The sequence below is a fragment of the Cherax quadricarinatus genome, chromosome 7, assembly GCF_038502225.1.
Source record: "Cherax quadricarinatus isolate ZL_2023a chromosome 7, ASM3850222v1, whole genome shotgun sequence".
Taxonomy (NCBI): Eukaryota; Metazoa; Arthropoda; class Malacostraca; order Decapoda; family Parastacidae; genus Cherax; species Cherax quadricarinatus.
This window is the reverse complement of record NC_091298.1, coordinates 45,614,753-45,629,752: the sequence shown is the minus strand read 5'-3', so window position 1 is coordinate 45,629,752 and position 15,000 is coordinate 45,614,753. Positions and strand designations below refer to the sequence as shown.

The following is a 15,000-nucleotide window of genomic DNA, read 5'->3' as shown; positions in this document are numbered from 1 at the left end:
CACCAATCGCTCCTCTTCCCTCCTGCACCCACTTTCCTGTAACCACAAACTTCTGCTGAACACTCTAACACTACATTTTTAAACCTACCCCATACCTCTTCGACCCCATTGCCTATGCTCTCATTAGCCCATCTATCCTCCAATAGCTGTTTATATCTTACCCTAACTGCCTCCTCTTTTAGTTTATAAACCTTCACCTCTCTCTTCCCTGATGCTTCTATTCTCCTTGTATCCCATCTACCTTTTACTCTCAGTGTAGCTACAACTAGAAAGTGATCTGATATATCTGTGGCCCCTCTATAAACATGTACATCCTGAAGTCTACTCAACAGTCTTTTATCTACCAATACATAATCCAACAAACTACTGTCATTTCGCCCTACATCATATCGTGTATACTTATTTATCCTCTTTTTCTTAAAATATGTATTACCTATAACTAAACCCCTTTCTATACAAAGTTCAATCAAAGGGCTCCCATTATCATTTACACCTGGCACCCCAAACTTACCTACCACACCCTCTCTAAAAGTTTCTCCTACTTTAGCATTCAAGTCCCCTACCACAATTACTCTCTCACTTGGTTCAAAGGCTCCTATACATTCACTTAACATCTCCCAAAATCTCTCTCTCTCCTCTGCATTCCTCTCTTCTCCAGGTGCATACACGCTTATTATGACCCACTTCTCGCATCCAACCTTTACTTTAATCCACATAATTCTTGAATTTACACATTCATATTCTCTTTTCTCCTTCCATAACTGATCATTTAACATTACTGCTACCCCTTCCTTTGCTCTAACTCTCTCAGATACTCCAGATTTAATCCCATTTATTTCCCCCCACTGAAACTCTCCTACCCCCTTCAGCTTTGTTTCGCTTAGGGCCAGGACATCCAACTTCTTTTCATTCATAACATCAGCAATCATCTGTTTCTTGTCATCCGCACTACATCCACGCACATTTAAGCAACCCAGTTTTATAAAGTTTTTCTTCTTCTCTTTTTTTAGTAATTGTATACAGGAGAAGGGGTTACTAGCCCATTGCTCCCGGCATTTTAGTCGCCTCATACGACACGCATGGCTTACGGAGGAAAGATTCTTTTCCACTTCCCCATGGACAATAGAAGAAATAAAAAAGAACAAGAGCTATTTAGAAAAAGGAGAAAAACCTAGATGTATGTATATATATATATGCATGTGCGTGTCTGTGAAGTGTGACCAAAGTGTAAGTAGGAGTAGCAAGATATCCCTGTTATCTAGCGTGTTTATGAGACAGAAAAAGAAACCAGCAATCCTACCATCATGCAAAACAATTACAGGTTTTTGTTTCACAGTCATCTGGCAGGATGGTAGTACTTCCCTGGGTGGTTGCTGTCTACCAACCTACTACCTACAATATATATATATATATATATAGACTAATACTTTTATTAACTCCACACCTCCTAATTTCCACACTCCGAATTTTCTGCATAATATTTACGCCACACATTGCCCTTAGACAGGCCATCACTGCCTCCAACCGCCTCCTCGCTGCAGCATTTACAACCCAAGCTTCACATCCATATAAGAGTGTTGGTACCACTATACTTTCATACATTACCTTCTTTGCCTCCATAGATAACATTCTTTGTCTCCACGTATACATCAACGCACCACTCACCTTTTTTCCCTCATCAAGTCTATGATTAACCTCATCCTTCATAATTCCATCTGCTGATACGTCAACTCCCAAATATCTGGAAACATTCACTTCTTCCATACTCCTCCCTAATTTGATATCCAATTTTTCTTTATCTAAATTATTTGATACCCTCATCACCTTACTCTTTTCTTTGTTCACTTTCAAGTTTGTACCTGTACACACACTCCCAAATTCGTCCACTAACCTCTGCAATTTTTCCTTAGAATCACCCATAAGCACAGTATCATCAGCAGAAAGTAACAGTCACTTCCCATTTTGTATTTGATTCCCCATAATTTAATCCCCCCCCTCTCCCGAACACTCTAGCTTTTACTGTACATCTTTTCAACCCCATCTATAAATATATTAAACAACCATGGTGACATTACACATCCCTGTCTAAGATCTACTTTTACCGAGAAGTAATCTCCCTCTCTTCTACACACCCTAACCTGAGCCTCACTATCCTCATAAAAACTCTTTACAGCATTTAGTAACTTACCACCTATTCCATATATGTGCAACATCTGCCATATTGCTCCCCTATCCACTCTATCATATGCCTTTTCTAAATCCATAAATGCAATAAAAACTTCCTTACCTTTATCTAGATACTGTTCACATATGCTTCAATGTAAACACCTGATCTACACATCCCTTACCCACTTTAAAACCTCTTTGCTCATCTGCAATCCTACATTCTGTCTTACCTCTAATTCTTTTAATAATAACCCTACCGTACTCAGTAAACTAATTCCTCTATAATTTTTACAATCCCTTTTGTCCCCCTTCCCTTTATATAAAGGGACTATACATGCTCTCTGCCAATCCCTAGGTACCTTTCCCTCTTTCATACTGTTATTAAACAAAAATACCAACCACTCCAACACTATATTCAGAGTGCTGGCAGTGAGAATGGAGATATATGTTTGGATAGTTAACAGGTTAATAGGCAATCTTTGCAAAAGTGACATTTGGTGAATTTGCCAGTTTTCCTTAATAATGATAATCTTTGTCTACGAGTACATGTACAAGGCATACAGGCCATAGCTAACATTACTGACACACTACTATATAGAAAGCCCTTTGCTATGCAAAGCATTTTGGGCAAATTAGGTCAGTTTTGTTCCCAGGCTATGTCCCACACCAGTTGACAAACACCGAGGTACCTATTTTCCTAATAGGTGAACATGTTGCAAAAGTTTGAAGGCGATTTTTACAAAAGTGTCATGTGGCAAATTTGTTTTTGTTGTCAGCATCTTAATTATTAATGCATCAGACTTGAAGGGTACCGTGGACATCAGAGAGTCAAAAAAAAAAAAAAAAAAAAAATTATGGCATAAATCAGAAACAAAATAAAAATCTTTGTTAGTACAATACAATCTCTCCTCAGCAACGTACTCGTTTACCAACAGCTTGGACTTACAGTAGGCTTTTTGATCAGTTTGCATGTGTAAATAATGTATATTAGAGCTGATTACCTCTATTCTGTTTATTCCAGTATGCAGTACACAGCTGTATAAACATTTAAAAATATACTAAAAATATTATAAATGGTTCTCCATGGGGAAGTGGAACAGAATTCTTCCTCCATAAGCCATGCGTGTTGTAAGAGGCAACTAAAATGCTGGGGGCAAGGGGCTGGTAACCCCTTCTCCTGTATATATTACTAAATGTAAAAGGAAAAACTTTCGTTTTTCCTTTTGGGCCACCCTACCTCGGTGGGATACGGCCGGTATGTTGAAAGAAAGATTATAAATGGTGCAAAGTTGACATTAAAACATTATCAAAGATGGTTGACACTAACTCAGTACCATTATAGGATGCTCCTTGCTTAGCGATGCATTCGTTTACTGACATGGTCTTAGGAATGGAACTATGTCGTTAAGTGAGGAGAAGCTGTATTTCTGGATTTCATTTTGTTTAATTTTATATAAGGTATTAAAAAATGTTATTTTGATGGCTTTTCAAATTTGAAGATTTATTATTTTAAATAAGCAGTTTTTTTTTTTTTTGACAGTGCCACCAGCACCCCCCACCCTGTATGTTCAAGGCAGCTCTAGGGATGCTCTTACACTACGCTGGAGCTTAAGGCCGCACCATGCACCTGTGCGAGGATACATCATGAACTACAAACGCGAATATGGAAACTGGGAAGAAGTAAGTTCATATTTTCTCTTATTTTATTCAGAAATATTAAGGGAAATTTTAATTAATGTTAAAATTTAAAAATTGTATTATGCAATATATAATATACTCTTGGAAAGTGCTAAGCCCATTGGTGTCCCACAATGGCTGGGGAATGAAAAGTAATCAGCATAAATGTGAGGAACAACATGGACCAGTAGATTTACAGCAGTGCTCCTCTGTTTTTGTTTTTGTAAGAGGATGGTAGATGCAGTTTCTTGAACCAAGAGTCCTGAGCTAGCATCCTTGTCCTCCCTGTTCCCCACTCAAGTGTATTCTATTCACAGACATCTTTAAGCAAAAAACTGTGAACAAGCAATGCAAGATGCAAAATAACCATGGGGGAAGGTGGGTAAACTACATGTCTCCCTTTTAACCCGTAAATGGTCCAAGCAGATCTACGTTCACATGTGTAGTGCTACAAAAGTAGATCTACGTTTTTTTACATATTTTCAAATGTAACAAAAAAAAAGTAGATCAAAGTTTTTTTACACATTTTCAAATGTAAAAAAACAAAAAAGAAATTCTACTTTTTTTACATACTTTCAAATGTTGAAAAAGCGTATATATACGTTTGGACCGTTTACAGGGTTAAGTGAGTTCCCCTTTTACATGAGTTGCAGTGAACTGGTTTCTGAGGTATGGAAAATACCCAGACAGTTGCCAGATATCAGTATTTAGAATGTTAAGCCTTTTACATCATATCGAAGTTGACAGAATTCTTGAGGATTGTTATGGCACTAATTGTTGCGCTTGTCAGGTTGCCACGATAGTATCAGTGCTTGTGGGATGGTGGTTTTATAATGGCTTAAAAGATAGTTAACCTTCCAGGCACTAAGCACTGGCATTAGTGGCATGCCTGGGCTCTTATTCTATGCTTCCCTCCTCCCTCATTCTAGCAAACACACACTGAACATGTTTGCTTGGATTTTATTCTCTTTCCTGCAACATTGCAAGCTCCTAATGATGTATTGATTGCAACACAAAAGGCCTAGAGCTATCTTTCAGCTCCCCCCATGGCTGTTTTGCAGACATTAATAAAATTACTGTACAGTGGAACCTCAATACATGTATTCACACGTCCCTATATTCGTACAGCTCGATATTTGCCCAACTTTTTCATCAAAATTTGATTTGGTATTCGGACGTTGTCCTGATATTCGACCTAAACAAAATAGTTCAGTTGGACGAAGTCCAAACGTCAGCTTTTATTTATTAAGCATTGTTTGTACAAGCTCCATGAAACTTTTTGGTATCTCATTGTTATTCTGTGTTGCTTTTTAAATATTTTCATTGAACATAAGTTATCATGGCCCCAAAAGAGTAATGATCCAAGCAAGACTAAAAGGAAAACAGTGAGAACAACAATTAAAATGAAAAAAGAACTCATTACAAAGTGAAACACGTGTTGGACCTGGTCACTCAATATGATACTGTGAAATCCACCGTATCGTCCATATTGAAAAATTGAAGAGGTAATAAAAGGAGCTGATGTAGTGAAAGGATTGAAAATTCTTGGTGTGAAAAGGGCACAGACAATTGAAGAAATGGAAAAACATTTGTTAGTATGTATTAATGAAAAACAGTTGGCCAGTGACAGTGTCTCTGAAACAAAAATTTGTGAAAAAGAAAAGCAGTTATATAGTGATCTTAGGTAAAACACCCTGGGCAACAGTGCTGAAAGTGATGAATTTAAAGGAAGTATAGACTAGCTTGATTAGTTTAACCCCTTGACTGTTGCAACCCTCAATCCTGAAGTATCTCCTGGTGTTGCAAAATTTAAAAAAAAAAAAAAAATTTCTTATGAAATGATAGATAATCTTTTCCCGATTGTAATGACACCAAAAACACGAAATTTGATGGAAAACTGACGGAATTACGCTCTCTCGAAGTTAGCGACCTCGGCGATATTTACAAATCGGCGATTTCGCCCACTTTGAGCCCTATTTTCGGCTAATTTCCTTATTCCAGTCGACCAAACTCATAGCTATTTCTTTAGAACTCCATTTTTTCTATCGATTGAGTACAAGAAACTGCCCATTTACCGATTTCAACTACCCAATAACGTGGTCAGAAATTTGCAATTTGGCCAATTTCACCCAAATTAAAAAATATGACAATTTCAAAATAAGGTCCAGAATGAACAATGCAGACATTCCTGGCTCTAAAATAACATTTTCTTTGTTCATCAGTCCCGTTTCCAGGCCCCTCTGATATTACTCTTGCTTTCTATTTTGAATTTTTATTCAAACAAAAAATAGAAGATTTACTGTTATGCAGACTACTACAATACTGTAATAATTGTATAAATAACATCAACCCATTCATGTCTGCATATTGGAATGGCTAGTTGGACATTTATTGGCCAATGACATCATTTGTTTACTTTTGAACATCGGCAAAAATCAAACATTTCCCCTACTTTGAGCTCCATTTCCAGGTTCTTTTTATAGTAAAATCAATCAAAATCACCTCTATTTCTGTAATATGTTTTCCATTCTATCAAATGAGATCAAGAAAACGAGAATACAACCATAAATACTATACGAAAATAGACCACAAAGTTGGCATTTTAATTAAAAAAAAACGGTCAGTTTTTTTTCTCATTATGCACTGCATGCTCCAGGATTTTTTTTATATGGTGCACACTGACCACACAGACCCATTCTCTCACATGTGGGCCTACCAGCTTTCTCCTGCTTGATTTGAAGCCGCTAGAATTTATGAGTATATATACGTCAAACACGGTACCTTGTAAGACGTATATATACGACCTCGACAGTCAAAGGGTTAAGAAAAGCAGTGGGATTCATAGTGTATTCAACAAGTTTTTAATTGTGATGAAACTTTTTTTTTTTTTTAAAGAATGCCTAAGAGAACCTACATCACACAAGAAGAAAAAATCATTACCAAGACTCAAGCCCATGAGAGACAGGCTAACACTCTTGTTTCGGTAATGCTATTGGGGACTGCAAAATTAAACCATTGCTAGTCTACCACTCTGAAAATCCAAGGGTGTTTAAGAAAAAACAATATGATAAAAAGTAAACTAATTGTAATGTGGAGGGCTCATAGCAAAGCTTGGGGTAACAAGACGGTTTTTCACTGAGTGGATACATGAAGTGTTTGCTACTGCGCCGTGCTGCCCTGTCGCCGTGGTGCTGTGTTCTTTAGTGTTTGTCACAGTCTCTCTTGCGTGCTAGAACTTCAAACTGTGCCAGTGAACTTATAAGATATATCCCTCTAGCGCTTGGAACTAATCTAGCAGAAAATAATATCTACTGAGTCAAAAAAGGAGAATCAGTGTAAAATAACAAAGCAGAGCCATACTCTCAGAGGGGACCTTTAGGCCTAGAGTGCCGTTGTAAAATAATTTATTTATTTATTTATTTATTTATTTGAACATCCTATCAAGTCCGGCCTGCCGGTTTCCCTGAATCCCTTCATAAATGTTACTTTGCTCACACTCCAACAGCACGTCAAGTATTAAAAACCATTTGTCTCCATTCACTCCTATCAAACACGCTCACGCATGCCTGCTGGAAGTCCAAGCCCCTCGCACACAAAACCTCCTTTACCCCCTCCCTCCAACCTTTCCTAGGCCGACCCCTACCCCGCCTTCCTTCCACTACAGACTGATACACTCTTGAAGTCATTCTGTTTCGCTCCATTCTCTCTACATGTCCGAACCACCTCAACAACCCTTCCTTAGCCCTGTGGACAACAGTTTTGGTAATCCCGCACCTCCTCCTAACTTCCAAACTACGAATTCTCTGCATTATATTCACACCACACATTGCCCTCAGACATGACATCTCCACTGCCTCCAGCCTTCTCCTCGCTGCAACATTCATCACCCACGCTTCACACACATATAAGAGCGTTGGTAAAACTATACTCTCATACATTCCCCTCTTTGCCTCCAAGGACAAAGTTCTTTGTCTCCACAGACTCCTAAGTACAGTGCCTGCACTCTGAAGGAGGGGTGTTAATGTTGCAGTTTAAAAACTGTAGTGTAAAGCACCCTTCTGGCAAGACAGTGATGGAGTGAATGATGGTGAAAGTTTTTCTTTTTCGGGCCACCCTGCCTTGGTGGGAATCGGCCAGTGTGATAATAATAAATAAAATAATTTGAACATGATACAGAGAAGTACAAGGAATACAATTTTTAAAGTGCAGCATGCCAAAGCCCCTTGTATGCAGAGCATTATTGGCAGGCTTAAAATTAACTTAAGATTAACTAAGCAATGATATATTCAGTGGTACAAAAATTATTGTAAAACAGATAACAATTTAGTACAAATGAGTATTACAAAGACGGGTCATATGGTCATTTACTGTGTTGCTGTGTAATCAGTAGAATGGAGTATTCTGTTAGGTAATGAAGTTAAATAGTAAAGTTTGACTGGGTCACAGGTTGACATTTATGAAATACAATAATGAGATACATATATGAGATACAATTTATGAGATACAATTATTCAGTATTTATTTAGTTGTGGGTAAGTGATTTTTGAGAAGAGACTTGAATTTATAAACAGTGTTTCTTTTATATTCACAGGTAATGAATTCCAGATTTTAGAGCCTTTTATGTGCATTGAGTTTTTGCATAGTGTGAGATGGACACGAGGAACATCAAAGAGTGATCTGTGCCTTATGTTATGGTCATGTGTTCTGTTGAGGTTGGTAAGGAGATGTTTGAAGGGAGGGTTTATGTCAGAGTTAAGTGTTCTATGTATGTAGTAGGTGCAGTAATAAGTATGGATGTTTTGTATTGTGAGTAGGTTTAGAGTTTTGAATATTGGTGGAGTGTGCTGTCTGTAGTGGGAATTTGTTATCATTCTGACTGCAGCCTTTTGTTGGGTGATTAGTGGTCTGAGATGGTTTATTGTTGTTGAGCCCCATGCACAAATTCCATAGGTGAGATAGGGGTAAATAAGTGAATGATATAGGGCCAGGAGGGCTGACTGTGGAACATAGTACCGTATCTTCGATAGTATGCCTACGGTCTTGGAAATTTTTTTGGAAATTTGTTGTATATGTGTTTCAAATTTGAGTCTATTATCAAGGTGGATTCCTAAGAATTTTCCCTCTGTGAATTTTGTGATAGGTGATCCATTTATCATTATGTTAAGAGACACATCTGTAGCTCTATTACCAAACTGAATGAAGTAGGTTTTGCCAATGTTTAGAGTAAGTTTGTTGGTCCTCATCCAGGTTGATATTTTCTGTAATTCGGTATTTACAGTATTGGCTAGCATGACTGGGCTTGGGTGAGAGTAGACGTATGTAGTGTCATCTGCAATTAGTGTGGGTTTGAGTAGTTGCGATGCATTTGGTAGGTCATTTATGTATATGAGAAAGAGAAGAGGGCCTTGAACTTTTTTGTTAGAGAAAAGACAGTCTCCCAGATAATAGTGTGTTACACATAGCGTTACAGTGTACACCACAGTAGTACCATAGTATACAGGTAATAAATGATAAGGTGAAATTTAAAGTGAAGTGCTAGGCCTAAAGAGGCAGGTTCATCTTGTAAACAGTTGCCAGCAGTCGCCAGAACCTCCCACACAGGTTGGTTAGTGTACCTGACATACAAATTAGTCATACCATGGGTAAAACATTCCTGTTGAAATACGAAGAGGTGCAAAATCTCGAGGAAATACGGAAAGTGTACAGGTTTGTAGAAATACAATAAACAGTGTATAATTGTTAGTACTTGTTGTGATGGAGTGACGTATACAGTTTGTGGTAATGCATTAAACCTGTAGTTAGCAGCGGTCGCAATATACACAATGAAAATCAAATATTCCTCCAGTAATCTTCATCTACAGAAGCCATTGGCACCCAATCATGCAATTTATACTTTCTGTATCAAACTGAACACATGTTACTCTGTTTAATATTTTTCCAGTAGTCCTTTTCATGACCTAGTCCAAAATCACCCAGTGATCCACTAATCCGGATTCGCTCGAATTGTCTGGATTGCCCGTTTTTGTCCAATGATCGGATTCATATGGATTTGTTGATAACAAGGTATCCTTTCATTAACTGATGGGGCTTTACCCACCCTCATCAAACACCCAAACAGTAACTACAACAAATAGATACAATACACATTGACAGATCTACTGTTAAGGTGATTATTAGTAAAAATATATAGTGATCCACAAACTGGATTCTTCCGGATTCAAATGGTTTTCCTTGGAAATAAAGCCAAACTGGAAGATCTGTTACAAAAATTAAATACTTCGAGGAGTTATAGACTAGCCAGTTAGGAGAGTTGTCAAGTATTGTAAGATGACCACCACCATGAAGATCTGTGTAGTCTGCAGAAAGGGTAAGGGACAAAAACATGCCTGGATTACTTGCCATCTCTGTGGTCAATGGTCCCATGGTATATGCAGGGATTGTAAAATGGTGACCACACTTGACAAACTCAGAGATGTTTTGGGGTCTGCCCAAACGTGATACTCCTGTATGAGGAAATTACATCTATATTAAAAGACAAGAACACCAATGAAAGATCCTTCTTGGAAGACATGTCAGCATGGTATGACAGCTGGGAAAATACGATTGGTGGTAGGGATGGGGCTGTCTTGGACAGTGCTCCTGAGGGTGCTAGTGTAGTCCTGGAGGACAGTGCTCCAGAGGGTTCTAGTGATGTCCTGGAAGACGGTGCTCATGAGGTTACTAGTGTTGTCCTGGAGGACAGTGAAGACAATGCTATTCAGTCCACAGAGGTTCAGAATAGAGATACAGCTGGAGATGGACCAAAAGGGGATGATACCTCAGGGAATAGTGTTGACACACTACCAGCAAAATCTGGCAGAAGCACTGATGTCCATACAGGGGTAAAAGATAGGGAGGAAACAGGAAAATGAAATGCACCACCAGCAAATGCAGCTACAATAAATCCTAGGAAACAGAATTACAATACAGTGGACCCCCGGTTAACGATATTTTTTCACTCCAGAAGTATGTTCAGGTGCCAGTACTGACCGAATTTGTTCCCATAAGGAATATTGTGAAGTAGATTAGTCCATTTCAGACCCCCAAACATACACATACAAACGCACTTGCATAAATACACTTACATAATTGGTCACATTCGGAGGTGATCGTTATGCGGGGATCCACTGTATATGTCAATACTATGCATTGGGTATCTGCAGGCATGGTATATCTGGTAAAACAGGTGGGACATGCACCTTTGACCATCCCAAAAAAGTGCTGCATCCACATGACAACAGGAGAGTGCAACTTTCCCTCCTGTAACTTATTTCACCCAGAAATGTGTCGCTCATCAATCCATGAAAGACAATGCTACAACGCATACTGCCAGGCACATTATCTAAAGGGGACTAGAAGACACAGACAAGCCAGACTATGGGAAACAAAAGAGGGGAGCCACAACCTCTCCAGGGACAGAGGTATTTAGGGCCAGGAGGAAAAAAACTGGTAAGAAATGACAATAATCATGCACCAACTGAAAACACTTCTGGAGCAGAGGCACGGACATTGGCCTCTACTCCAGAACAACAGATATTAGAGCCAGCAAATAAAACCCCCCTAAATTCCACCAATATAATGACATTTGTCTTTGCAAACATACAGAGTCTAAAGTCATCAAAAAACAACAAAATTCCTTACATCAAGGGACTGCTCACGGGGTCAAATGCAATGTTTGCAGCATTCACATAAAGGATCATTATGACAACGAAATATGGATCCCAGGTTATAACCGGTTCCAATACGACAGACTAAACAGGCAACAAGGACTACTGAATGCCTCAAATGATGTAGTTGAAGTTTTGGCGGTAAAGATTGAAAACCAAAACCTTGTCATTGTGGTGGTATACAAGCCTCCAGATGCAACTTCCCAGCAATTCCAGGAGCAGCTTGTGAAAATTGACCACTGTCTAGAAAATCTCCCAACTCCTGCCCCAAACATCTTACTACTAGGAGATTTCAACTTGAGACACCTAAAATGGAGGAGTATAGAAACAATGTTTTAGCAGAGATCACCCCAGGAGACAGCTCAGATGAAAATCCACACACACACGAACTATTAAATCTCTGCACCAAATTCACCTTAAACCAACAAACAGTAGAGCCTACAAGACTAGAAAATACGCTGGACCTCATCTTCACTAACGACGACGATCTGATACGTAATATAACTGTATCAAAGACAGTACACTCAGATCACAACATAATAGAGGTGCAGACATGTATGCACAGGGCTTCTGACCAGCAAAATGTGAGCAGTCATGAAGGTCTCTTCACAAAATTCAATTTCAATAACAAAAGCATACAGTGGGATCAAGTAAACCATGTCCTAAATGACACAGGCTGGGAAGATATCCTAAACAACACGGATCCGAACATTTGCCTTGAAAAAGTGAATTCTGTGGTTCTTGAGATCTGCTCAAGACACATTCCATTAAGAAAAAGAAAGAGAAGATGTAAACTAGAAAGAGACGCTCTATATACAGACGAAAGCGAAGAGTCACAGAGCTGCTGAGTGGGACCAATATATTGGAAATGTGATTGGAGGCACTAGTCAATGAAATTGCAAATATAGAACTTAAGCTGAAGGAAACTTACAGGAGACAAGAATCACAGGAAAAACTAAAAGCCATAAAGGAAATTGAAAAAAAAAATACTTCTTCTCTTATGCAAAATCTAAGGGAAAAACAACATCCAGTATTGGGCCCCTGCTTAGGCGGGATGGGACATACACAGATGACAGCCAAGAAACGAGTGAGATACTAAAGTCCCAATATGACCCAGTGCTCAGCAATCCACTGCCCAGCCTAAGGGTTGACAACCCAAATGAATTCTTTATGAACAAAGCCCAAAATCTGGTCATCCCAAAAATCTCAGATATTATCCTAACTCCACAAGACTTTGAAGAGGCAATAAATGGCATGCCCATGCACTCTGCCCCAGGCTCAGACTCATGGAATTGTGTGTTCATCAAGAATTACAAGAAGCCCCTATCGCATGCCTTCAGCATTTTATGGAGAGGGAGCATGGACACAGGTCATCCTACACACACACTAAAAACAACAGACATAACCCCACTCCACAAAGGTGGCAGTAAAGCAATTTCGAAGAACTACAGACCGATACATATAGTACTAACATCCCATATCATAAAAATCTTTGAGAGGGTTCTAAGAAGCAAGATCGCCAACCTCCTAGACATCCATTAATTACACAACGTAGGGCAACATGGGTTTAGAGCAGGTCGCTCCTGTATGTCCCAGCTACTGGACCACTATGACAAGGTCCTGGATGCTGTAGAGAATAAACAAAATATAGATATAGTATACACAGACTTTGCAAAAGCTTTCGACAAGTGTGACCATGGTGTAATAGCACACAAAATGTAACTTATTTTCATTGGGGTCCTCAATCTTGTCCCCCAGGATGTGACCCACACCAGTCGACTAACACCCAGGTACCTATTTGCTACTAGGTGAACAGGACAACAGGTGTAAGGAAACGCGTCGAAATGTTTCCACCCACCGGGAATTGAACCCGGGCCTTCTGTGTGTGAATCGGGAGCTTTAGCCACCAGGCCACCGGATGGATCTATAACTTCCTGGCAAATAGAACACAAAGAGTAATAGTAAACAGAGTAAAGTCCCAGGCAGCCATGGTAAAAAGCTCTCTTCCACAAGGCACAGTACTCGCTCCCATTCATTCCTCATCCTCATTGCTGACATAGACAGAGATGTAAGTCATAGTTCCGTGTCTTCCTTTGGGGATGACGCCCGGATTACCATGGCAGTGACCTCCATCAAAGACACCACAAGATGGTCCAAGCGGACATCAACCAGATCTTCGAATCGGCCACTTGAAACAGTATGAAGTTCAACAAGGAGAAATTTCAACTACTCAGATATGGAAACTTGAGGAAATTAAAAATGTGTCAGGGTATACAACAAATTCTAACCATACAGTAGAGTGGAAAAGTAATGTGAAGGACCTGGGAGTGATAATATCAGAGGACCTCGCCTTCAGAGACCACAACATTGTATCTTCCTCATCTGCTAGGAAAATTGTAGGATGGATAATGAGAACCTTCAAAACTAGGAATGCCAAGCCCATGATGATTCTCTTCAAATTGCTTGTGCTCTCTAGGCTGGAATACTGCTGTACACTAACGGCTCCCTTCAAGGCTGGCAACAATGCAGACCTGGAGAGTGTACAAAGAACTTTCATGGCACATAGGCGAATCACTTTGACCCCTATTTTGGGACAAATCCATTGTTCCAGTTGACCAAACTCATAGCTATTTCATTAGAACTTCTTTTATTCTATCAATTGAGAAACTGCCCATTTATCTTTTTCATCTACCCAATGAAGTGATCAGAAATTACTAATTTGGCGAATTTCCCAAAAATTCAAGAAAGGCCAATTTCAAAATAGGTGTACAATATGTAATGTAAACATTCCTGTCACTAAAATAACATTTTCTCTGTTCATTAGTCACATCACGTTTCCGGTATTTCGAGCTCAATTTCAAGGTATTTTGAGTCGTGAAACCAATCATAATCATCTCTATTTGTATAATATATCTTACATCCTATCAAATGAGACCAAGAAATTGAGAGTACAACCAAAAGAAACATATGAAAATACACTGCAAAGTTACAGTTTTACAACAAAAAAAATGGTCGTAATTTTTTTCCTCATTATGCACTGCATGCTGCAGGATTTCTTTTTATGTGGTGCACACTTACCATATAGACCTGTTCTCTCATATCTAGGCCCAAATTTACCACTCACAGCTTATCTGAATGAGCTGAGCTCTTGGCGTGGTACTATGGGACCGACACTGAAAGAGTTGAAAGGTGCTTTGAAGTGGCCTCTGAATTTTAGGGAATTTTGGAAAAATCATTTTAATATCCTCCAGTGTTGAAGGATAATTGACAAAGCCTGGGGAGTAAGTTTCTTTCAGGACAATGAACTCTGCCCGGAAGAAATTGAGGCAGATCCTGTAGTAAAGGATATTTGTACGAGTTGATTAGGGTCGTTTGCTGCAGGCGGTGGTTCAGTGATAAGGCTTTGGAGGCTTCCTACTTTATTTGCAATATCGTGGATACGCAGACAGTG

General features: G+C 39.1%; 2 protein-coding genes across 2 annotated transcripts in view; one reads left to right on the top strand and one right to left on the bottom strand.

Annotated features, from left to right (window-relative positions):
* Positions 1-15,000, bottom strand: part of LOC128687076 (cell adhesion molecule Dscam1) — a 422,243-nt gene that overhangs the window by 187,489 nt on the left and 219,754 nt on the right. The gene's annotated exons all lie outside the window — the stretch shown is intronic.
* LOC128686992 (cell adhesion molecule Dscam1) overlaps positions 3,565-15,000 on the top strand; it is a gene marked incomplete at its 3' end in the record, with an annotated part of 103,609 nt that continues 92,173 nt past the window's right edge. Inside the window, 2 exon segments of the mRNA XM_070082117.1 lie at positions 3,565-3,574; positions 3,707-3,846. Coding sequence (XP_069938218.1) covers positions 3,565-3,574; positions 3,707-3,846 — 150 coding nt within the window.